Source organism: Pavona decussata, unplaced genomic scaffold (assembly GCF_977016875.1).
Source record: "Pavona decussata unplaced genomic scaffold, jaPavDecu1.1 SCAFFOLD_114, whole genome shotgun sequence".
Taxonomy (NCBI): domain Eukaryota; kingdom Metazoa; phylum Cnidaria; class Anthozoa; order Scleractinia; family Agariciidae; genus Pavona; species Pavona decussata.
The window spans coordinates 232011-258324 of record NW_028145528.1 but is presented as its reverse complement, the minus strand read 5'-3'; the positions used below and the strand labels follow the sequence as shown (position 1 = coordinate 258324).

The 26314-nt window shown below is 37.1% G+C and overlaps 1 protein-coding gene and 1 long non-coding RNA gene across 2 annotated transcripts; one reads left to right on the top strand and one right to left on the bottom strand.

Moving 5' to 3' along the window:
• Positions 1 to 14: 14 nt before the first annotated feature.
• On the top strand, positions 15 to 15912 carry LOC146469989 (carnitine O-palmitoyltransferase 1, liver isoform-like). The gene is made up of 14 exons (XM_085122070.1): positions 15 to 237; positions 2664 to 2953; positions 3100 to 3311; positions 3927 to 4114; positions 5416 to 5547; positions 5803 to 5857; positions 7609 to 7735; positions 8011 to 8150; positions 8630 to 8829; positions 10355 to 10523; positions 11415 to 11486; positions 11904 to 12224; positions 13202 to 13321; positions 13735 to 15912. The coding sequence occupies exons 1-14, from the start codon at positions 104 to 106 to the stop codon at positions 13963 to 13965; spliced, it is 2391 nt and encodes a 796-aa protein (XP_084978196.1). The 5' UTR covers positions 15 to 103; the 3' UTR covers positions 13966 to 15912.
• Positions 15913 to 16915: 1003 nt separating this feature from the next.
• Positions 16916 to 21428, bottom strand: LOC146469988 (uncharacterized). Its single transcript, XR_014867023.1, has 2 exons — positions 21257 to 21428; positions 16916 to 17682 (listed from the first exon to the last, which is right to left on the bottom strand). It is a non-coding gene; the product is annotated as an uncharacterized LOC146469988 (long non-coding RNA).
• Positions 21429 to 26314: the final 4886 nt, after the last annotated feature.

The following is a 26314-nucleotide window of genomic DNA, read 5'->3' as shown; positions in this document are numbered from 1 at the left end:
GCCGAAGCGAAACTTGAACACGACACAGTTGTCTTCGCCGCCGTTTGAGAGTTCAGTTGTTTTCATAGGGAACTTTGCCGGCACATTCTTCCTAGAAGGCATCATGGCAGAAGCCAGGGCGGCTGTAACAAGGCCCGATGTTCGTCTTCACGCTGAAGGGACAAGCACAAAGGAAGCCGAAGTCGAATTGCTAAAAAGCACCTTCAAAACTCTAAAGAAATGTGCTTTCAGAACTCGGTGAGTTAATTTTTGTTTTGAGACCTGCACGTGGATTTAAGTACAATCACTTAAACTGGCTAATTTTTTATGTTTCTACAGTTATGTAGAATGAATTATTTTTTCAGTTTAGATCTTTGTTTATTCAAAAGATAGATAACGCCAGTTTAATTTCATACATATGTAGTCTGGCTTTTGGATCGAGTCTGATTCGATCAAGCTGCAGTTGTAAAGGAAGTTCAACTTGAGCTTTAATTTTTTTGAATTCTGATTTAACTTGGCCTGTTATCGGTTTCAAACTTTCAAATTACCTCTCGGAACTGTTAGAAGGTAATGTCAGTAGTAGTAAGAATGTCCTAGAGAGTGAAACTTAAGACCTACTAACTTTAAATAAAATACTAGTCTAAAATACTAGACTGAAGCTTGGGCTATGCTGATGACGCAAACGGCAAAACATGAGGTTAAATAAAGCTTTCTGATCCTCCTTGACTGTTTCAGTTTTAAAGGATGGATTAAGCTTATGTGGCGTAACTTCTAAATTTACATGATTAGTCAATGGCTTGTCTCGCCAAAGTGATTTTATAGTTGTATATTCGATTTGATTTTCGCGTGATTTTGGATGCCATAGATGAACTTTGGACCTTAAAAATATTATGTTTTCAGTTTGAGATCGCTGCTATAATTATTTTTCGTGTCAATCTGGATTCCATTGTATTGAAGGAATTGAAATCTGATTTTCATGTTAATGTCCAATAATAAAATTATTTTTGTAAGGCCCTGCAAGTGTTGTTTTCCATTTATATGATAATAGTCACCATATTGGCGATTTAAATATTACTTCATCTAGGAAATTACTTGAACAGCATAAAAATTAAGATATTAATTTTTGGTACAATATGAAATACACGTAAGCCCAATATTTAACCCTTCTAATTTGTGTGTTTTGTTGGCAAATAAACTTCAAAATATTGAGGGAAAAAATGTTGAAAATTTTATAAATTACTGCAATACTTATATTAATGACACCATGTTGGTATCTCACTTTGGGACAGTGGAGTAGAAAAGCAATCAATTTGCAACAGACAATTCTATATTTAGGTTTTATATAGCACCTCCTGATTGATACTATAGGAAAATCGAAGGTCTGTACACTGTATGCCCCCGAATAATACAAAGAATTAGAAAAATGGAAATTTACACAAGAAAGCCCCATAAGAGTAAACTAATACAAGAAATCTATGCACTTGTACTCAAATCTCCCCTCTTAAAACTTACTATATTGGGAACCATACAAAGCATTCCATAGTCCACTATTCTATTAAAAGACCATTTCCGATTGTATTAAAGTTCTAGCTTGGCTATGAGGCTTGGGGAAATAAAACAAGAATAACATTGAGGTTCAGAGATGAATAATTAATTTCTTTTAGTTTATTTCCTCAAGCCTCATAGTCAAGCTACAGAAATGGTCTATTGAAACAACAAAATTTGACTTAAGAAATTTCCATCACATTTGTCATTTCTCCCATTTCCAATCTGCTGCCATTATTGCACAGCAAAGTGTATGATATGCATGTAAATGCCACCTTTTTTTGTTCCAGTTACCAGCATATACCTAAGCTAATATTTCCCTTTCTTCTCAGTGTTTTCAAAACAAGCTGGCGACCGCTGGAGTTTCGCTGGCTACTTGATTATATATCGCCAGTTACTCTGGTCATAGCAATCAGCTCGAGGGAAACAAGCTCAGCGTTGCATCTGATCCATAAATCTTTTAGAAGGCACACTCAGTTTTGTGGCAATAATCCATATACAATAGGAAGTAAGCTTGTTTAAAAGAGAGCTCAAATTGTCCACTATATTTTGTGATGTTTGCATTATCATCTTTCTGTAGCCATCTTGGATTTTTAAATAAGTGGCCGGGCCAGCCTCGTTTGGGTGTCGCTTTGTGCATGGCAGACGGCATGGCAGGGAAACAACCAAATACTGTAAATGGTGTAGGTTAAAGTGAATTCAGGTTAAAATGATTTCAAACTAGGTTGATTTGCATTTTAACCTGGGATTCATTTTAACCTACAACATAAACACCCTTTTTTCTTCTGGTTTCAAAAGGTCACATTTATCAGGTAGGTGAAAAAATTCGGCCAACACACATAAATCATTGTTTGCTTGACTACTTTTTCATCAAAATTAATTCTACGTAAGAAAATCAATACAGCTGTGCCACTGATAATAAATCAGTATTTAACTTTAAAATTGTTGCTAGAATGCTGAAAATGGCATTTCCGAGCTTCTAGATTTCAACATTTTCTGAGGGAGCATGCCCCCAGACCCCCCTAGGATATGGGGCCTTTCGACCCCAAAATTGTCACAGCCGCCTACTCTTCCAGTTGCTGACGCCTAGTTCAAAACATTTTGAAAAACCTGAACTTCTGTTATGCTTTCCTTTCCAGTCAACAGATTGCCAATGGGTTATGGCCAACAACTTGGTCCAACTTGTTAGGCGCTGTGGTGGTTATTGGTGCTATGCTGTATGCTACAGATTCCTACAAGCTGTCTTTCCTACAACCAGTTGCAGCAGTCTTGTGGAAAGTGACATATTTACTTCATTTAGATGAAGCATATCCCTATAACTTCCGGCTTGTTGTTATATCGGTTCTGGCGGGTGTGGTATTCTTTATTGTGGTGCTCTATCTGCGGCAGTATATCCTGAGGATGCTTTTGGCTTACAGAGGATGGATGTGTAAGTAGCAGCTTTAGTTTTTGTTTGGCAGTTGGAACTCTACCTACAGCTGTCTTGTTTAGACTGGCTTTAAATCTCTCCAGAGGCAGATTATACCATGTTCATGTATGTCTTTGAATGACTGGTTATTTTTACCACCCTTTTAGATGAGCCTCCACGATCACAGAGCAAACTGACATTATTGTGGGGATTAATGGTGAAACTTTGTTCTGGTCAGCACCCAAAACTGTTCAGTTATCAAAACAGTCTTCCAAGAATGACTGTTCCAAATCTGAGTGATACCTGTACAGAACTGCTGCGTTCTGTCAAACCCATCTTGGATGATGAAGAGTACAAAAAGATGGAGGTGCTCGCTAAGGTTGGTTCGCATTTTGGTTCATGATTGTATTGGCTATCGTAGAAAAGTACCAGGTGTAATACCTTTTAAATGAATATTTTCAGCAAAAGAAAGATGGTTATACATCCCGTACTTTGTTAACCTTGAACAGTGTTTTCAAGTTTTGTGATCAGACTGTCCACAAAGATTGTAGGGAGTTTGTACTGATAGCATAAAACTATGTAGTGAAAAAAGTCTGAATAGAATGGCTGTTTATGGATTCATTGTAATTATCATTCTATTTTAATCACGACAGCTGGTGAGTTTTCTTTGCGTTCTTTTTTTTTTTTTTTTTTTTTTTTTTTGCAAAGTAGATGTTTTAAGTCTTCAAATTCACAGTATAAAGATTATAAGACAAAATGTCGAAGAAACAAACAAAAACAAAACAGTAGAACAACACATTTAATATAATATTATGTACAGTACTTGACCTGGGTAGCAATAATAATTATTTTTTAAAAAGGTACATGCCATCAATGTGGATTTTCCAGCTTGGTTTTCAGAGTTTTTCTTCATGCAGAAGACTGTGTGGGTTTTAATTAAATCACATCCATTTCCTAAGGCCTCATATGGCATTATGACTTCCTTGTTTTGTAGGACTTTGTGAAAAACCTTGGACCAAAATTGCAGTTTATCTTGAAACTGAAGTCATGGTGGGCACCCAATTATCACACAGACTGGTGGGAAAAATATGTGTATTGCATGGGTCGCTCACCACTACCCATCAATAGCAACTACTATTGTCTTGACCAGAACTGGCACCCTACTTTAAACCAAGCATCAAGGTATGAAAATGTTCACACTGACTTGGAGGGATTACAGGTTTGCTTTACTTCATCCCCTCTGCTACAAGGGGCTCATTAAGGGCTGGGCAGTGGGAAAATTGACCGTCTGTTAACACAACATTGCCTGGCTGCTTTTAACATCTCGACCAACTTCTTCAATAACCAAATCCAAGTTGGGGAGCAGGGATGGCACAGTGGTAAGAACACTCACCTCCCACCAGTGTGGCCCAGGTTCGATTCCCAGACTCAGCACTATATGTGGGTTGTCAGGTCTGTTGTTGGTAATTTGACCTTGCTCTGAGAGGTTTTTCTCTGGGCTCTCCAGTTTTCCCCTCTCCTCAAAAACCAACATTTTCAAATTCCAATTCTGTCAGGAATCTAAGGGCCACAAGTTTGTCACTTGTAACAGACTGTTAAGCCTCACCCTCATATAAACAAGTTGATTTATTTTATTTTATATATTTATTTATTTATTTGTTTATTTATTTAGCTGCAATAATCTCCTGCCCACCTGTTTAAAATCTTGATGAAACCCCTGTTACTGTACCAGATGGTACTACTAGCCAAGACATGTTTGGTTCAGCACATGTACATGTTGTTGAACTTACAGAAATTACTATTTTTAATTAGTAAATGTGTACAGTATTTGTTACAGTGAGGGGTAATCTTTAATAAGGATGCCAACATCACAAAAGTGGTTTACAGAAGGGTCCTCTAAAAAATTACCAAGAACAAAATAATAAAAACCCAATTATAGAAACAAGAAATGAAAAATATATATAATTTAAGAATTATACAAGAGTTAAAAGTAGAACTATAAAAGGATCATAAAATGGCTTTTGACAGTACAGTCCACATTTAAAAGCAGTCAGTGACTCTGCTTCCCTTATCGCGGGATCTAAATTAATTTACAACCAGTGGCCCCATTTTCTATTGGCAGTGGATTTGCGGATATTATTTCTAGACCTGGTATAATAAGCGTGAAAATTGCCATTAAATAAGATTGGAACCATGTGGAAAAAATGGTCATTAAGTAAATTATATACACTGTATGAAAGCAGCATGATGCTCCATTCTACGGCGCACTGTACTATACTGTGGAACTATACTATATTATGTGTTATGACTGTCTTCTACATGTAGTATTACAGTTTTAAAACAATACCCTTCACAGGGAATCTTGTCCAGGTTTTGCAACAAAAGCTGGGTTAAATGCCTGGGACGAGGGCTGCTTGTGGCAAAAGTGGAACTTCATGCCAATGTTGTCTAATTTTGAATGTTGTTATAATTTACTATCACAGAGCGGCAACCTTGTGCTACTTCTTCTTGAGGTATCATCAGGAGATCCAAACAGAGAGCCTGGAACCTTTGCTGATTAGGAAAACTATTCCCATTTGCATGTGGCAGTATGAAAGGACTTTTAAGACAACCAGGTAATACAAATTGACAGATAAATTAAGCAAGCTACTGTTGCTGAGGAACGGAGTATAATTGGTGTAACTGGGTTTACTGAAAACCATTAATTTTGAAATTGCAGGGTGGTCAACATTAAGCTTTGAGAAAGAGGGTTCCACAAAGAAAGTCTCCCATTCTAACTGTGACTCTTACTTAATTAATAAATTGGATTTGCCAAAGTATGAGTGATGCAATGAATTTTTGAAATTGTGTTTGTTTTCATTTCCCTTTAGGATTCCAAAAGAAGATGTGGATGAAATTGTTCACTTTGAACACACAGAAAATGAGGTTTGTGCTGTAACAGTAACGAACCCTTAAATTGCAGGCATGGAACATTAATTTTATTTTGCAGATTGCAAACTAACCTTAAAGGGGAAGGATCACGCAAATTTGCTGTTATTTCAAAACACAAAAACGTTTGCCAGTCAGCAGAAACAAAGAAATAATTGCCAAGTTTGTTATAAATTATCACCCCAGTGCCATAAAACTGCCGATTAGTGCCTCTGGCCAGACACAGAGTAGGTGGGTATGGATTGAAACTTGAAAAATGTTAGGCTAATGTTTTTCAAGTTCTCGCATTTTTGTTTCAAAAATGCACAGGAACAGATCACGAGTTGTTCCTTTCAAGAATTGAGTTGATCTCTTTCCTCTCGTCATTCTAGAATTATTTGGCAGCTGATTGAAGGTCTTATTTCATCATTTTTAACAAAAGATACCAAAAACCCCATGATACTAGTACTTCCCCTTTAATGTCACTGAGGACTACATTACATGTAGGTACACTGTATTTGGTCCTAGTCTACACAACATGTAGACCTAAGACACCTACGTACACTTGACTATTAAGGCTTACCTTATTAGAGTAAATTGGCACTCGTGTTAATAACATTATTTGAAAGTAATGTAAAGGGAAGGAAAATATATGAAAAGGGGAAGAAAGTTGAATTTCATGATGAAAGGAGAGTCTTATTGTATCCCAGTAATATTATTCTTAAGAGTTATTTTATGTGTACTAGACAGGATAACATGGAAATTTACACATACTGTAATTATAGCATCTCAGAAGTTGTAACAAGTTGCCCTTGTGTTCTGAAAGGAGACACACAAACGACTGTTCAGGAGTCAGACGAATATGTATTATTCTTGATAGATATTATGATCTTACATGTCTGGCCACTATGGGATAATTTCTCTAACTTTGCATGTCATGCCAGTCAAGTTATAATCAATTGTCACATGAGATGTTTGAATGTTGATGATGAGTCTATTTTTCACATGACTATATATATACTAGTAATAATAAAAGATTAGGGAGTGTGTTTAATTATCTCGATCCCAGGCTCTCTTTCCTTTGTCATGTCATCTGCCCCTGCAAAAAGATCTGCAGGGGATGCTAGATACGCATCCCAAGATCCATCCATTCATTCCGGCAATCAATGTTGTCCCATACAATCTCAACTCCAATCTGTATTATTAGGAGTGCATTCTTCTTACATTAAATGTTATAAAAATTGTGACAGCTAGAAGTTGATGCCCTACTCTGTTAGGGTCAGGGACATTTAACTCCAAAAAATTACTGTGAGTTAAATAAATTTTGCATTAATTTCTAGAATATTCATTCCCAACAACAAGGTACTATAATCTTGGACTTATTTTACCTTTTTATCAGGCTCCAGTTGTTCAAAGGGCGGATAATTTTATCCACTGGATAGGTCGCTATGCGGTAGATAAAATGCGTGCAAGAAATTCCCTATCAGCCCTATAATTTGTGTATAAAGTAGAAGCGTCTAAGGTCTAATTTAAGTATGGGAGTGTGTGAAAAACTTGCGAAAAGCTTTTGTTGGAGTACATTTTATCCACTGGACAGCAGCTTATCCACTGGATAAAGTTATCTGCTCTTTGAACAACTGGGGCCAGGTTTTATAGGCCTAGGGTTATTCTAGTCTGCAGGTGACTCTTCAGCTTCTTGAAGGGGAAGTTTTAGATAGAGAACCAATACCACAAGTATTTACATGTAAACTATTTTTCCCATTCAATAGCACATAGTTGTGTTGTGTGGAGGCAACTTCTACACGCTGCCTGTTACTAGCAAGGGGAAATATTTATCAACGTTGGATCTGGAGGGCCAGTTTGAGTGGATTATGGCAGATGCGAAACATTCCAATGGTGAGAACTGTCCTCATTACATAGATAACAGCTGTACATGTATCTTTATTACTGAAATCTAATTTTGTTAAAATGTAATTATGTTTTCTCAAAGACACTAGCTTGTAGGATCTTGCATCACTTTCTGGTTGGCTACAGAAAATTAAAATTGCAGTCTTGATCCCTTAATTCTTGAGGTTTCACCAAATCTGTACTTGTCTCTTGACTGTGAAAAGTTCTCTACACAAACTGACTCTATGACTTTCTTTTGCTTTTACTAAATAATTGAAATGTAGTGACAAAGGAACAACCCGAAGGAAGTGTACCAGCTCTCACAGCATTACCCAGAGCAGAGTGGGCTAAAATCAGGAAGGAGTACTTCTCAGAGGGTCTTAACCAACAGGCACTTGAAGCCATTGAGGAAGCTATGTTTCTGGTTAGTGTACATAATTTTATAAGAAGCTCGTTATGTTTGTGTGAAACTTTGTACATGTAGTGTAGTGGTTTTGCAATCAGTAGTCAAACTGAGCTTTTCAAAATCAGTGATCTCATTATTATGACATTAAATGTCAACTGTTCAACAAATTTTGTTAAACAGTTATCTTTACTTGCTATTTACAGCTGTAACTGTCTGAAGTTTACTTTCCTGGATTGGGATTATTAGGTCATGAATCTCTGGAAAACCAAGGAAGATGTTTCACTGGTTGTAATGGGGGTGCTAGAGACAGTCTAAACAGTACAGTGTACTTCCTGTAATATGGATGATTAGAATTCAGGGTTATGATTATAGAATTTTGATTTCCCACTTGTGGATAAAATATTGCATCCACAGACTGCTTGACTTGTGTTTTCTAATTCTGCTTTTACATTGTACAGTGATGAATCAGTTTTCTGCTGGCTGTTTTGTTCTTGTAGGTAATCCTTGAAGAAAAATCATTCACTGAGTTAAGTGATCGTGCCAAGTATCTTTTACATGGTGATGGTCGCAGCTTCTGGTTTGACAAGAGTTTCTGTTTGATGGTGTTTTCCGATGGTAAATGTGGAATAAATGCAGAACATTCCTGGGCTGATGCACCTGTTATCGGGCACATGGTCGAGTATAGCCTTACTTATGAGTGAGTTAAATCCATGTGTTACACTCTCTTCATTGTTTATAATTGAACAAGGATTCTTTGATTTGCAATACACATTGTAAATTTAGAAAGGGGAGCTTAGTCAATACTTGAACTATTCATGATTGAATCATATATGTATGTTTTTGGAGTGAACTTATACAGACACCATGTGTGCGCAACCACTTGCTTGCTCGATTGATCTCCTGCTCCACTCTAAGATGTAAACATTTTCTGTTTACTATGAACCCAAATCTTCTGGTTACTCTGTAAACTTTATTATTTTATTTTTAGGCTTGAATCATTTCTTAATCCAATCTACATGTAGACCAGGGGCCTGTTTCTCGAAAGTCCGGGTAACTTTTCAGGTCCCAAATCAAATATTCAAATCAAAATCTAAAGAATAAAAGCGTGGGTCTTAGCTAACGAACCAGACGAGTCCATTTTGTTTTGTTAACTGATAGTTTTCTCATGTTATCTGCAAAACTATTGAAACCTCGATCTTGAATGTAAACAACATTGAACAACTTTCCGGGCCCATTAATTATTGGGACTTTCGAGAAATGGGCCCCAGGGTCCAGTTGTTCAAAAGCCAATTAATGCCAATCCAAGATTAAAAGAGTTTCTATCTTGCTTGTTTAACATGGTTTAAAAGGCTAATTTCAGGCTAAAGGTTAAGAAAAGTCTAAGTCAAAACTGAGGGACAAAAATCTTTTGGAGAATCTTTATGATTAGTAGTTAAACTCAAAGTTCTAGTTAATCTAGGATTAGCTTAATCAGGCTTTGAACAACTGGGTCCAGGAGTTTTTGTTTTTTGGGGTTTTTTAGGGGGGGGGGGGATTCTGCCCATGGTGACTATGAACCTAAATAATTTTTTTTAATATTTGGGCAAATGCCATGAAATTGTGAGTCTTTCTCAGAATTGATCTGGAAAAATGGGATCTGGTTGGTTAGTGTCTGTTGACTTTGATGTTACCATGGCAACAATTTTTTTTTTCAGAAAATGGAAGATCCCTTTTCAAATGAAGGAAAATTACTTTTGTTACTGTAACTTTAATGTTTTTAGCTCATATTAGTTTTTGATTACTTTTCGTTCAATTTTGTTGCTTTCCTGAAGTTTTGGGGAAATCCAAGATGGCTGCCATTTGGCAATCATTACATAACTACCATATCACATGATGTCATCGGCTTCCATTGCGGTCCTCAAAGGAAACATCTGGACTTACTATCTATCCTCCAAAACTCATTATAATAGTTTTTATACTGGCGAAGTTGTGCGGGGGGGGGGGGGGGGGGGGATTCCCCAGCCCTAGAAGACACAAACAAGCCCTGTCCAGATACATATAAGGGGTTAAATCTTGAGTGATGTTTTTTTTTTAGTAAAATGTGAGTGCAACTCATGACATGCACATTAGTGATGTGTTTTAAAATGGCATTGAACTAGCTACTGAAAACACTTGGATGTGTGTTGATAATATTTTTGTAACGGTTACTGATAAGTTAATAACTTTATGGTCTTGTTGCTTAGGTACATTTATAGAACTTACAATGACAAGGGCAAATGTAGCCCCATTGGTGGGGCTCACAAAAGTGCTACCATGAGGACCCATAACCTACAAAAACCTGCCAGGCTGTATTGGGATATGACTCCTAAACTAGAAGAAGTCATTGAAAATGCTGTCAAGTTTGCACAAAAGGTCTGTTGTTTTCCAAAAGGCCATTATTGTTATCCAGTTGGAAATAAATAATAGTCTTGCCCACATGTTCATGTTAAGGAAAGTATACGTAATTATGCAAATATCATAAGTTACACATATCATATCATGGCTAAACTTGTGTCACTTTCTCACTCTATTCAAATTAAAACCAATCATACCTTGGCCGCATGCATTTTTGACACTTTATGCTCAGGGCTCGACACTAACGGTGGTCTGCTGGCCATTGGCCTGTAGAAATAACACTCTGGCCAGCAGAAATTTGGAACAACTGGCCATTTTGGCCAGGAGAAAAATGTTTAAAAAAATTGATTTGATTAATTTTGAATTATTTGCAAACCTTACTAAGTAAACTTCAAATACTAATTTCTTAGCTTTAAAAGGAAATAATTTTTCAAGTTATGGTGCTACGATTTTGTCATATATCGGGATAAAGCCATGCCCAGTCCATCTCGACTAGATGAATCCAACATGTGACATGTTGAATCACAATGATGTTAGGCTTGCAAGAACTGTTTAGAAGTTGTACTTAACTAGTTACAGTATTTTAATAGACACGTTTGTCATTAAGATTGAGTTGCTCCTGTACGTGGCCAGTAAAACTTACAGTTTGACCAGTTAAAATCTGACTGAGGTTGCCAGAGGGCCAGTACTGCGCAAAGTTAATTTCGAGCACTGATGCTGCTACATGTATTGTTTTGCTGTAAGTTCTGATTGGTCTGTTGTGATTGCCTAGAGTACATGCAATTACTTTGGTTTTGGGTTTACATTGCTTGATTGAAAACTACTCTAATGCCACTTGTATAATGAGAAACAATAACTTACACCTTTTTTATTTTATTTATTTATTTATTTATTTATTTATTTTTTCAGAATAATGATGACATTCAGCATTATGTGTTGGTTCATGAAGGATTTGGAAAAGGGTTAATAAAACACATGAAGGTCAGTTTGCTTGATATTGATCATTATAGAACATATATTGGTGTCAGGTCAGGTGTAAAATCCAACAGATTCTGAATACCTGAAAATCACTTTGGATGCCATTATAATATTATTCCAAGTCACTAGGATTGGTAGTGCCTTATAATATTTCTGGGTTTCAATGTTATTGACGAGTTTCAGTTAATTTTCATTGTACGTGTAGATCCATATCAGGTTGTTTTGAAGTTTTGTAAGGTGATGTAATATTCAACTAGAAAGAACAAATGGTTGGGTTTTAACAGTGAATCAAATAAATTGAGACCCGCCAGTGAATTTCCAACCCAGGGCTCCTTGTTTTTCTATGTTACTCCTCAGTTTATACTCTCTACCATGCATGTTTGCTAATAGAAGAATTCCATTCTCTCTGGCCTTTAACAGATAAGCCCTGATGCGTTCATCCAGTTGTCCTTACAGCTTGCCTACTACAAAGATTCCGGTGGAACGCATGCCCTCACATATGAGTCTTCCATGACACGCCTCTACCTTCAAGGCCGGACAGAAACTGTGCGCAGCTTCACACTGGAAGCCAAGGAGTTTGTACAAGCATTTGTAGATAAAACGGTTCCTCCTGAGGAGAAATACAAACTGTTGCTCAAAGCTGCTGACCTTCATGCAAAGAAGTACAAAGACTGTATGAATGGCAAGGGAATTGACAGGCATCTTTTTGCACTCTATGTAGTGTGCAGGGGTCAGGGATATGTAAGTACAGCTTTAATTTCCCTCAATTAATTAATTGCCATTTCTCCAAGAATAATTATTATTGATGGTTTGAGAAGCTATACCAAACACTCAAAAGAGTTTCATTGGATTTCCAAACTGCCACCTCGAAGTTGGTTTAAAAAAAAATTGACTGTGCCTTGTTTTTCAACCCTCTTCTCATTGTTTGAGAATCAGATGAAACACTCTTCTCCTATTATTTGGATATAATAATTTATTATTATATTACATCTTTCTTATATTTGCAATTTATGGAGCTTAAAATGTACCATCTTACTTTAATACCCTGGACTGTTTTCTTCCTATATAATTTGTAGCCTTTTCTTTGTCCTTACAATGTTTCCAGGGATAGATCAGATGCTGGAACAACCACCTGTTATTATAAATTCCCAGTTTCAGTAATAATTTATAATAATAATAATCATAATAATTGAGAATGATGTATTACTCTAGAAAGTGGCACAGGCATACTTGGAAAAAAGAAATCTGAGTGCTCCTATCAGGAGGCAAACCTAAAACCTTCTGGCCCCAGTTGTTCAAAAAGCGGATAACTTTATCCACTGGATAAGTCGCTATCCAGTGGAGAAAATGTACTCCAACAAAAGCTTTTGCCAAGTTTTCCACACAATCCCATTGTTAAATTTGACATATGCTTCCACTCTATTCACAAATAGGAGGACTAGTGAGAAAATCTTGCACACATCTTATCTGCCGGATAGCGAACTATCCAGTAGATAAAATTATCCGCCCTTTGCACAACTGAGGCCTGATTACTAGTTCGGATGCTCTACTACTGAGCTACAGGAGACTCATGGGAGCTATAAGGCCATTAAACTAGGCTCATGGGACAAATATCCTGCATACTTGTAAAATCACCATCTAAGATCTTGAAAACTATGCTATTATGGCAAGCAATTTCTGCAGAGAGGAAACAAAATATCTTTCAATATATTTTTCAGGAAAGTGAATTTCTTAAGAGTGCCTTGAGCCTTCCATGGACACTGTCAACAAGTCAACAACCTCAACAGCAAATGGCCGGCCAGCACTATAGTGTCACTGAACCAGAACTCACGCATTTGGTAAGTGTTTTTATCAAACAAGTGAAAGTCCATACCCCTCCTGTTTGAAACTCCCTCCTACCGACCTCTCAGTGGAAATTCTACTTTACCTTCAACTGTTTCCTTTTAAAACTTTGGCCTTCGGGTGGGGGAGAGGGTGGGAGGTGGGTTGTGAAACTGCACAATATTGAAAAATTATGTTTTTAATCTGACAAACAAAAAATGCTTGGAATTACATGCGCCCTCAAGGGAAACTATGCGAAAATGTAACTGTTCAATTTGATTACTGTCTTTTTAGCTAAATTTAAATAATTTTAAAGCCTTAAATGCTGTTGTAGTAATACTTCTTTAATTGATTCAAACATTCCAAGACATCCAACAGTGAATGCTGTAGCGTTATTTTGGTTGTAACACTGAACTTGTTTTGTCCATAGATTTCTCCTGGTGGAGGGTTTGGACCAGTGGCTGATGATGGATATGGTGTTTCTTACATGGTTCCTGACGATCACAGGATTTTCTTCCATATTTCCTCCAAGATCTCTGCCAAGCAGACAAATTCTGACAGATTTGTCAAATTCTTGTTTGAAAGCATGTCTGAGATCAAAGAACTTTATGAATTAGTTAAAGGAACAAAGGAACAAGGGCCAAACAGTACACGTTCCTAATACTTTGTACAGGATGGAGGAAAAAGAAAAAGTGCAACTTTGGCCTAGGCAAAAATACTCCATGTACTTCATTGATCTTTCATAAATTATTAATAGTAAACCATATTCATTTGAATAAATGCCCTTATTGGTTGAACACAAAAGTGCACTATAAAAGGGACATGGCTTTTCCCACTTTCAACATCATCTGATTTGCATAAATTTATACACGTAGCTTGAACTACAGTGTAAGAATTCTAAACTCTAGTTACTTCATAAAATTTATTTTCTGTGCATGTGGACCCCCCCCCCCCCCCCGAAAAAAAAAAATTCACAAGCTCAAATCTTAAAATTTTTGAATTAAAATAACTGCAACTAATAGTGTCAGCTCATAAAGAAATAATTCAAGGAGTGGGTTTGAGTTTGTAGGTTGGCCTGTGTTAACATAAAACTCAATCTGGCACATTGTCTATGATAATTTGTTGACATTTCTGCTTTCTTGTGAGGTTGGCTAGAATGAGGAACTAACTGACTAAGAACATACCTGTTACCAAGTGTTAATTCTACAGTTCTGATAGTTTAAAGGGTGAATCTGTTTATTTTGTTCCACCGGCTGTTTTGTCTCCTCTAAGTTATACTTAACACTCCTTGATGAACCCATTGTTGACAAACGGGGGCATTTATTCAAGTGAAAACACCTTCATTATTTCAGTCAAAGAAATAATAATATTATTTATGGGTTAGTACTATCTGTTTAGTCTATTAGTCCATATTGTGTACAGCATTTGCTTGAACAAGGTAGAGTCTTGGACACTTAAATATTTTGATACCCTTTACCTGGGCATGCAAGTTTTCTTTTATGTCTATAAATTGATGGTTTAGTCTATTGGTCCAGGTTGTGTACAGTATTTCCTTGAACAAGGTAACGTCCTAGACGCTTATATATTACATCAATTGCATTTTCAATATCCACAAACAAGCTTGAAAAAAATTGTGCTTTTATTATTGAGCAATAAGTATGTAGTTAATGCTATCTTTTCTCTCTTGATACATTTTCCTAGACTGCTTAAATTAAGATGAGGGATAGGGATTTGTTGTTTCTTTTACCTGTAAATTTCATGACCCCAGCTGGGTACTTACTGTGGGGGAGAGGGGGCGGCTTAGGGCTTAATCAACTGCCTTTTCTTTTTAGGAAATACGATAATATAACCTGTTATTTTATAATATCAAATATTACGATAGAAAAATTGAACAGTTTGATAACGGAAAGTGTATTATACAAGGTTAGTAATTTTTGCACTGGGGAGTGTATTAATTTTTATGTCCATCATGAGACAGTCACTGCTAGCCTGTGAAGTAACACTTATTTATTTTCCCAAGACTGTTTTGAGTGTTCAATTACAGTTTTAGAACAGATGACGGCTGATGCAGTTCAATTTGTACAAAACTAGAATGTTGTCATTTTGAAGTTAGGACAGCAAACTTGAATAAATTAGCCCATGTATTTCCTTTTTTCTCCATTTAATGTCATTGTCATTTCCCAATGATTGTCATTACTCGGATGTTTTTGTCTGCGTTTATAAATACACACAAGAGAATTGGGTGATTTCAGTTCCCATATAAGCTTTGAGTGATTGTTAGAAGACATAAACTCAAAAACACATTTTTTTCATTGACGGTTGAAAATTTTGGATGTCACATGATGGTAATAAATATATTTGGAGAAAAGAGGAATTATGGCTTTTGATTTTTTACTATACACCAGCTCTTGGTGAAGACCTGCTTATTCACTATCAGATTAGTTCTTGTTATACATTTTGCTGATCATATTTTTATTGGTACTGTTTGTTGTCAGAAAGAGTTAACAGTTGTTCAGTTAGAAATTACAGATTGTTAGAAACTGTCTTTATCCCATGTTGAAATAGAAACAGTTTGGTGGGCAACACAATAAAGCTTTCACCAAACACAGTTTAGTTGCTGAGTGAACCAGTTATTTACTAAATGATAACACTATTCAGGCAGGTTGTATAAATTGGGGGATAATGGATGATGCTGAACAATTGTCAGAAAAATGAACAGCTCAGGGTAATTGTCAAATTTAAGGGATGTTCTTAACTGGGAGGGGGCACAGTGGAATATTGGTTAAAGCACCAAATAGACCCTTATCACATGGCAGCCATGTTGAGTCTCGGGGAAACAAAAATCTTGGTTTTCACACTGCAAGCCTGGGCCAGATGCAAATTCAGTGCGAGGCTTGCCGTGCAAAAACAAAGCTTTTTATTCTCCTGAAACTCAACATGGCCTCCATGTGATAAAGGTCTATTGTAAGTCTGGAGGTGGTGGGCTCAACTTTCTTCTCTGACTGGTCAGTAGATGGACTTGTTTCATGACAGTTTTTAGTTTATTAAACCCTAAGGCCCCTGCCAGTTGGGATTTTTAGAGATGTTCATGTTTAGTTTGTGTCATTCCTTTCATCCATTTACAGTGTCCCTAGTAAACACTACAGTACTAAAGATATCAAGACACTTTTAATACTCGTCCAAGTAATTTGAAATGTGTGCTCAGTAGCTATCATGGCACTGACTCATCCCCAGTTGTCTTCATACAGCGCGCAGAAAAGGGAAGCGTGAGGCAGAAGGGGTGGATAGATGACTGGGGATGAGTCAGATTGTGGCAGCAGTTGCTGATCAATACAGCAGATTGCTGCTAACCCAATACAAATTGACTAATGTTTACTCAATTTCACACTACAGTACTTAGAGAATTATTAAACAGAAAATCTCTTTTCTGCTTTGTTAGTGGCCATATCAAATCTGGTTAAAATAAGTGGCATCCAATTTTGTACAACATATGTTTGGTCCAATGAGAGAGCACAGAATTCAATCAGTGGGATAAAAAAATGTAATATCAACCAACCGATAAACCAGTTTGTGAAACTATGAGAAGCTTTTGAATGAAAGGTAATACCAACTTGAATTTTGCTCAAACTGCATAAAGCTTTTATTAGTAGCTGTTGGTGAATTAGTGTCAGCATTGGTAAATGTATTAATAATTTTCAGTTCTGCGAAAGTTGAGATCTATGTAAGAACTTTTGATACAATTTTAAGTGCTTGGAAGAGGTTTGTCCCCACAATTTTTTATCATGAGCTCTTTTAACTTCACAATGATAATATTGTTCAAGCATGAGACAGTAAAAAAGCTAAACACTGGATGCAGTATCCTGACTTGAATCAATCTACCTATTAATAATTATATATGACACCAAATTAAAATAGCAGACTTTTTGTTGTGAATTCCACAACTTAGCTAAGCCTTTATAGAAGCTGGGATAGGCCATGGCTTAAGCTACCCCTGGTGTAAAAGGTTCTGTTACCACCTCGAAGGACTTACAGGGTACAAGTAAATGTCTACAATTCTTGGAAACAAGCTTGTTCCCCGTTGAGTGCCCAACAGCTAGCAATATTACAGCCGCTTCTCATTGCTTGCAGTCTTCACAGGTTGACTTGGTCCATGAATCATGCACTTCAGATGTCAAAAGGCCAGTTTGCAGTCTGTCCGTGTTGGAAAGCATAATTTGATCATATTAAATAAAATTGTAATAATTTAGTAGTCCTAACGTCACGCACAGCACGCGCCATCTCTGTCATTGCTTCTTCTTTTCCTGTTTCATCTTTTTCTTTTCTTGCTTGGCTCTCTCTCTGTCATGGTTTGCCTTTAATAACCGGTATATAAAGAACACTGCAACCAAGGAAAGAAATTTCCAATAAAAAATACAAGTCAGAGCAGAAACCATTAGTAAAGGTGTAGATTGCAGCATTGTACGATGCAAGATAAAAGGGGCCCTGGGGCCCGTTTCTCGAAAGACCCGCTAACAATATCGGGCCTGATAAGTGATTTTGGTGATAAAAGTTTCTTAACAGAAGTCAATATTTCTTAGTTTTGAGTACTATCTTATAATTCTATGAAAACATTGGCCAAGTACCATGTATGTAATCACTGTGCAATCGGCGAAAAAACATTTAAAAAATTAATATACTTATCGGGCACGGTAAGTTACTGGGACTTTTGAGAAACGGGCCCCTGGTGTTTTAGGAACAAGGGGCCAGATTCACAAAGCCCTAAGTCAATATCCTAAGTGTTGATTCTTGACAACAGTGTCCAATGTTAGTCTATTGTTAAGAACCAATACATAAGATACATCCTGGCTAACGTAGGAAGGCTTGAGTTCATGAATCTGGCCCCTGATTTTTAAGATGCAACTTTTGGAGTTGGATTGAGATTCACAACTTGCTAAAAGGTGGCACAGACACAGGTTTCCAGTACTTGTACTTTGATGGATCAATACTACCACTTTTTATCAGTTCATACAACAATAATGGTATCAAACAAATTCTTAAACATTGGCAAAGAAGTTATGGTTGTTCTCTTGATATAATAGGTTACCATAGCTACAGCATAACCTTTTAAAAAAACCTAATTTTATCTTTAGGTGGTTATAGCTCATTTTTGAGTTACAACCACTTGAAGGTAACGTTAAGGGTGTTTTTTTACAGGTTATATTGTAACCAATTATATTGAAATGCTTAGGCATTTGTTCGATACCTTTATCGTTGTATCAACTAACAAAGAGCGGTAGTATTGATCCATCAGAGTATTTAGTGACGGAAAATGATGGAAACCTGTGCCAGCCACCTTAAAATGTGCCAAGACACATGATGTTAATCGAGACTCTATTAGTCGGAAGCTCAAAACTACAATAAGTGAAATGAGGCTATAAGGAGAGCTAAGAATGGAAAATTACCTCAGAAAAGTCAGAGGGAGGCATTATACATCAAACACTTGAAAGAGTGTCTCATGTGATTTCCAAACACCTTGAAGCTGGTTAATAAATATTTAACTCAGCTGCACCTTGCTGTTCCAACCCACTTCTCAGACTTTGGAAACTGGATGAAACACTCTTCCTTGTGTTTCAAATTTTTATAGTACATCCTTGCTTGTTGCTTACCACACTAGTCCCCATAATCACCGAAAACAGTCTGTAATATTATTATGCTGTCGTTTTTCAGAAATATGCACCTTCCAACTTTTCTTTAGTCAAAGACATGTGAGACTTTCAACGTCATATTATCTGAGCATATTTCTGACTTGATGTTTTGATGATAAATTTCTGAACATTGTCAAAGATGAAAGATGTTTCAATGATTTCCAAACGTTGCTACGGATGTGTGATTATAGATAATTTTCCAAAGATTGCTGACCATAGCCCATTAGAGCCCATTAGAGAAAACTTTTAATTAGCTGTATGTTTCACAAGAGATGTAGCATCATTTATTTCAGGGCTTGAACAATCAATGAAACCGATGATCGGAAAATCAATCGATCAATCGATGACAATCGATGCCTTGTTAGTTAATTGGCATCGATTGGTATCGGCCAATCGATGACCAATCGATAATCACACAAAAGTGGTCTCAACTCATCGATTGTCATCGATTGGTGTTAAAAAAAAATTTCAGTATTCCACACGTTCCAGCATGTACGTATTCGCTCTCGCAGTACGCACAAATGTTTCAGATTTAAATTCGTTCACCGGATTGTTTGTATGCAGATGCGACTGGAGACGAGTGAGCTCTGAATGGTGGGTGATGTAATCATACTGAATTGTAATAAAATAAACCAGAATAAACGTGAATAGGCTTCGGTAATCACTTTTATATTACTTCTTTGTCACAACAAAAGGTGCACAAAGTAAACAGTGTAAAAAATGAATAAAGTTTACTGCATGCAGGCTTAAATGGGTGAGCCGTATTAATAGTAAAAGCTGGAAAAAAAAGAGACCACATCGAGAAACTTAGAGCTGCGCGGGAAAAAGCCAACAACACAACATGTACAGCCTCTGTCCGAAACACAGTTACCACCGGTCACAAGAGAACTATAGGCCACAGTTTGGACTCAGATTCTTTTTGTTAATCTTGACTGAATATAAAACGCATCAAAAATGAGAACCAATCGATGACAATCGATGTCAAGTAACTGATCGATTGGCGTTGATAATCGATAAAAATTGATAATCGATGAAATCGATAATCACAAAAAACCCGTGCAACGATTGTTCATCGATTATCAATATCAATTGATTAATTGGCATCGATTGTCATCGATTGATCGATTGATTTTCCGATCATCGGTTTCATCGATTGTTCAAGCCCTGTTTATTTGCTATTACTTGGGTTGAAATTGAATCAAATTTAATGTACATGTGAGTAAGAAACTTTAAGTATGCCAGACAGATCAGCATCAACATGAAAAAATGGCCACGAGACAAGACCTGTGGACAATAATGCATGAGAGTTGCAAGTACATTTATGTTAAATACAGTAAAAGCCCGCGTATAAGAACCTGGGTTTTAAGTACCTGTTAGGCTAAAATTTTCATTTTAAGCCCCCTTCACATAAGAACCTATTTAGGCTAAAATTTTAACTTAGGTTCTTATCAGTGGGGTTGCTGTGAAAGTGTAACATCATCACCTATTTAAAAGTAACTTGACATAACTTTTTTTTCTTTCAAGCTTAAGTACCATGTTGTATGTCTATTGTGTTTGCCATTATACTGTATTATGAGATGATATTTATAATATATATAGTATATTCAGATGAAATTCATATGAAAATATAAGAACCTATTTTAAGAACCTTGGTAACCTAAATTTGAACCTACAGGCTAAATTGAAAAATTCAGGTTCTTATACGTGGGCTATTACTGTAATTGTTTTTTTGCACACAGGCAAATTAGCACTGCTTGTTCCTGAGAATGATCAACATGCTATCCTTCCAAACAACATCATCGTTAAGTGTAAAGCGAAGAGGACATAAATGCAAAAGGAAAAATGAACAACTGCAAATTAAAGAATGGCTCAGTGATACCTTATTGTCTCAACAGGAAATAATTTCAGTAATGATGCTGCCGGTAAAAAGGGTTGGTATTTAGAAATAAAAACCGACGGGCGACGGCCAAAAGCTCAATGGATTACACCTGTGTAAAGCTTTTTCAGTAACTTGGCATGGTGTCTAAGTTATAATTTAGGAGAATCAAATAAACAATTTCAACAACAAATCAAACAGCTCATAGATCATATCAAAACAAGAACCACCGATTTGGTTATTTTAAATTTTTAACAGTTTTGATAAAAAGAAAAGTAAACTTAACTCAAAGATAACATGTAGACCATCAAATAAGTGTTCATCTTCTTAAGTTAAGGTTAAATTCAATTCAAATATAAAGTAAATTCTTATTGACTTCTACCTTGACTTACCCACTAAAAGAATCAGAGCACCTCCTGGTACAAGAAGAAGTTTCACGTCCACAGAAAATTTGTCATGGGACTTGGGATCGTTCAAATCAACCATCTTAAAGAATATTAGTTATCTGATCACAAAATTTTTTAAAGCACTAACCTCTCGATCAATGGAACTTACGTGTGTGAATTTGAGCGCTTGGCTAAGTAACCAGGCCTAAAAACCCCCGTCTCTCGAAAGTCCCGGTAACTTATGCGCCGATCAAATCGAAACTTCAACATCCCCCCCCCCCCCCCCGGGCAAACCGCGGGCATTTGACTATTTTCTGTGCCCGGGAGTGGGGAATTTGACGGGTAAGGCCTTCCCGGGGGTGGGGAATTTGACCTTGCCTGGGTGGGGTGGGGAAAATTGAACCGGAAGTGTCAGGTTTCAAATCGCTTTTTTGGTCGCTATTAAACAGCTATAAACACGTGTTTGGACGAGATGGAAGAGTTTAAAGGAAGAGATATAGCATTACAAAAAAAGGTCTTCAAAAGTGAGAGTGCTTAAATATTAATTATTTTTATAGATTGTATATAAACGATGTAGATTTTTTATACAATGAGTCAAGCTGCGGCTTTGTCCCGCAGTGAATAGTGAAAGAAATAAACACTGTCGAATGAAAAACCGCTTTGGCTTAAATTGCAGAATATCCTGCCACTCGAACAACATTTGCCGTGTTTCGGAGTTAGAACAGCTTACACTTGCTGATTGACATTGTCTGACTTAATAAATTCGATCTCCAATCATTAGTTTCAATGTTAAAGTTGTGGTTTTTGTAGTAACTCATGGCAGTAGCCGACAACGATTGTTCTTTAGGAGGGGCATTTGACAGACAAATCCGACGATAAGGTAGGGCATTTGAACACCATTTTTGCCCGACGGGGCGGGAATTTGAACGATCCAATCTTCAAAAGTTCAAATGCCCGGGGTTTGCCCGGGGGGGGGATGTTGAAGTTTCGAGTTGATCGGCGCATTACCGGGCCCGATAAGACCGATAAGAGTCTTACTCTTTGGTGATAAATGTTTCTTAGGTTTACGGTCGTTTCGCTACAAAGTCAATTTTTGTTAGCTTTAAATACTAGATTTTATCATACTTTCACATATTATGTGATTGTTTCAATATACAGAACGAGTAAAAATTCGCCAACTTTGCAATATGTAAATTACAGTAAAAAAAATTATATATTACAGATCGAAACTTCGCCGTTGTACAATGGCGAAGTGAATGCCTCTGTATATGAAAGTGACTGAAATCTCGCCGTTGTACAACGGCGAAATAAACCGTCTGTATAATAGAAGGCATCGGTATCTCGCCGTTGATCATCGGCGAAGCCAACCGTCTGTATAATAGAAGACATCGATATCTCGCCGTTGATCATCGGCGTAGCCAACCGTCTGTATAATAGAAGGCATCGATATCTCGCCGTAGTACAACGGCGAGATGTTAGTGTCTTTATATACATAGGCATTTACCTCGCCGTTGTACAACGGCGAGGTTTTGATCTGTAATAGATAAGTTGTTTATTTACATATTGCAAAGTTGGCGAATTTTTACTCGTTCTGTATATTGAAACAATCGCATAATATGTGTTTGTCTGATCACCGCTTTTAATCTACATTGTCGGGCCCGGAAAGTTATCGGGACTTCTGAGAAACGGGCCCCAGGTCTCTCCTCGATACCTGACAGTACTTTTTCCGAATTTGGTGTTTACATCAAAAATTCCAAAACGTTTTTTATCAACAGAAACCTTAAAGTATTGCTCAAATTTGTTGTACATTCTGATTATCACGCCAGTGTACTAAGATTATCGATGAGAGCTCCTGGCTCTGACCAAAGATGGATTGGGTTTCGTTTCCAAAATGCACTGGAGTAGGTCATGAGTTGTTTCATTCAAGAATTCAGTTGATTTCTTTTGTCTTGATGTTCTGGAATTATTTTGTAACTAAGTGAAGGTGTTGTCGCACTATTTTCACCTCAAAAGGTCAAAATCCCCATGATACTTCCCCTTTATTAAGTTGCAAGAAAATTGCGGTGACGACGATGAGACCGCAACCTGGGGAGTCGAAGGGGTGTTTGTCCTTTTTCTTCGTGCAGGCAAAAGGTGCAAAAGTGAGTGCAACCCCCCACCCCACCCCCTCCAAAAAACGAGCGATTAGCCATACCCTTGAAGCAGGCGGTGTGCGTCGTAGATCACCTTGGAAGCACGAATGGCACAGTAGCTCACAGTGCACGTGAATCCAATGCTTGCACACGACTCTGGGGACCCTGGTGAGTCGAAAGAGTTACAGTTTGCCCTTTTTAACTCGTGAATGCGCGCATGCGCAATGAACGAGTTATAGCGATAGCTGACTCTCGACTTGGTCGATCAGTCGATCAGTCGATCAGTCGGTTTTGTCGTTAAGTTTCGGGCGTGCGCAGTGAATGGGTTTAAATTCAATTAGTGGAAAAAAACACGCGAACAATTGTTGTTCATGGCGCATCAGGAAATTCTTATTCAATATGTAGAGAATAATTTGACGATCATTTAGTGCAAGAATGGCGATTTTTCGGGTGTCAGTAAAACGCGTGGCCGGGGCCGGGGTCGGGGTCGGGGTCCGGGTCGGGGTCATTTTTTTTCTTTTTTTTTTTTCTCTTTTTTTTTTCATCACAGGTCATTTGTGGGTCAAATAAGGATTAAAGCCAATATAAAAAAGTTAAGTCTCTTAAAAAAGTTAAGTCTCTAAAGCTTACTAGCTTAGGATAGGTCATCGGTGACAACATTCGATGCAGTTCCGTATTCTGGCGGACATTGGTTCCGTGAATTGACTACCTTTTATTCTTCTACGAGACAATATATTTCCTTGAACTAACAAATTCTTGAACTAGAATGTGCATGAACTCATGAACACCCCCGCCGCCTTCCATGATTGTGCTCGTTTGTTACAGTCAATCCATGTCACGCGTGACTATTATTTCCGAGAATGAAATAAACATGCGTTCGAATTCCTTTGTAAAGCTCGGCATTTGAATGGAATGTAGAACATTTCTCTGGAAATCTTTCCGAAAAAGACAATTCATGAATTTTTCAGCAGCGATGTTTTATGAAAATTATTTGACATCGGATTTCCATACAAACACTGCCAGCCTGTTTGCCTACTCGCCAAAATGGCGTCGAAAACCGTGATAAGGCCTATTTACATGTCAGTTTTGATGTCGGCAATGAGATTTCAGAGTTCTCGTAGAAATTTCCCTAGTTTATTGACAGTATAAAACTATGAATTTTTCTTTATATTATGGCACAAGTATTTCAAGAATAACAATTGTCTCTAAAGTATTTGAATCTTTTTTTGTCAGTCAATGCGTCTTTTTCGGAAAGATTGCCAGAGAAATGTTCTACATTCTATTCAAATGCCTAGCTTTACAAAGGAATTCGAACGCATGTTTATTTCATTCTCGGAAATAAACGAGCACGATTATGGAAGGCGGCGGGGGTGTTCATAGTAAGTTCATGCACATTCTAGTTCACGAATTTGTTAGTTCAAGGAAATATATTGTCTCGTACCTTGTATTTTTTTGCCTCATTTCGTTTCTTGGAAGAATAAAATGTAGTCAATTCACGGAACCAAAGTCCGCCAGAATACGGAACTGTATCGAGTGTTGTCACCGATGACACATCCTAAGCTAGTAAGGTTTAGAGACTTAACTTTTTTATATTGTCTTTAATTCTTATTTGACCCACAAATGACCTGTGATGTTGAAAAAAAAAAAAAAAAGAAAAAAAAAAGAAAGGAAAAAAATAAAGAAAAAAAGAAAAAAAAATGACCCCGACCCCGACCCCGACCCCGACCCCGACCCCGACCCCGACCCCGACCCCGGCCCCGGCCCCGGCCCCGGCCCCGCGTTTTACTGACACCCCGATTTTTCGTTCAATCTGAGCAAAGTTTCAAGTTTTTTCAGTTTTTCAGAAAGTCCGGGGTCGTAAACTCAATTAGTGAAAAAAAAAAAAAACGTGAAAATTTGTTTCACGACGCGTCAGAATTCTCTCATTCATTCTGTAGAGAATAATTTGACAATCATTTTAGTGTAAGAATGGGGATTTTTCGTTGAATCTGAGCAAAGTTATAGGATTTTTTCGTTTTTTTCTACGAAGTGCGGTTTCTTTCAAGAATTAAAAATAATTTAATTTAAAAATAATTTAATTAAAAAAAAATTTAATTTGTCAGTTTTCACGCGAAAGCGGAACGTGCCATGTCACGCATCATTGACGTCGTAAACAAAATTATGCAAATTTCTGGTGAAATGAACACTTTTAAGATCTTGTCAGCTTTCATAGAGGTTTCAAAGGGAAAAAATGTTTCATTTTCGAAATTTACAACTGGTAATTTATGGGAAAGCAAAAGGACGCGGTCGATAAATAATTCTTATTTAGCAAGAGCTTGTCATAGTTCATTATTTTTACTTGAGGATTGCGTGGACTGAACTCCAAAGGAAAAATTTCACGCATTTATGTCGGGCATGAATCGTAATGCGATACTTTGTTGAACATATTTCCCTTTGTGAGATCGGCTTGCCCTACAGTAATTTTGTAATTTTAATTCCCAAAAAAACTTCACTTGCCCATCGGGCAAGTGATGGTTAGAATCCACTAGCCCGATCGCGAAATCCAGTAGCCGCGGACTATCACACGAATTTGCATGACGTAGCTGCACATGGCGTGCTCCTATAAACTTTGAATAAAAAAAACACGTGATATTTTTTAATCGGCGCATCAGAATAATCGGCTTATTCAATCTGTACAGAATAATCTGACAATCATTTTAATAGTACAAGAATGGTCATTTTTCGTTACATAATCGGGCAAAGATATAATTTCTTTTAGCTTTTGAGGAAGTTTCCGTAGCCGTCTAAATTGCAATTACTATGTGTCATCTGCATTCACGAGTTGGCTCACAGGAGCCTTTGATTGTTTTAATCACGTGTCATGTTCTGCAACATCACGAGTACATCACGATGTATTACAATCGTACATCGTGTTTTGATGGCAAGAAATAAA

What these genes read in the sequence shown, in the direction of transcription:
- LOC146469989 (XM_085122070.1), top strand. Translation starts at nt 104, where the DNA reads ATGGCAGAAGCCAGGGCGGCTGTAACAAGGCCCGATGTTCGTCTTCAC. An exon ending in AGGACTTTTAAGACAACCAG is followed by an intron (nt 5,548 to 5,802) that starts GTAATACAAATT and finishes ATTTCCCTTTAG; the next exon opens with GATTCCAAAAGAAGATGTGG. An exon ending in TTGAGGAAGCTATGTTTCTG is followed by an intron (nt 8,151 to 8,629) that starts GTTAGTGTACAT and finishes TTGTTCTTGTAG; the next exon opens with GTAATCCTTGAAGAAAAATC.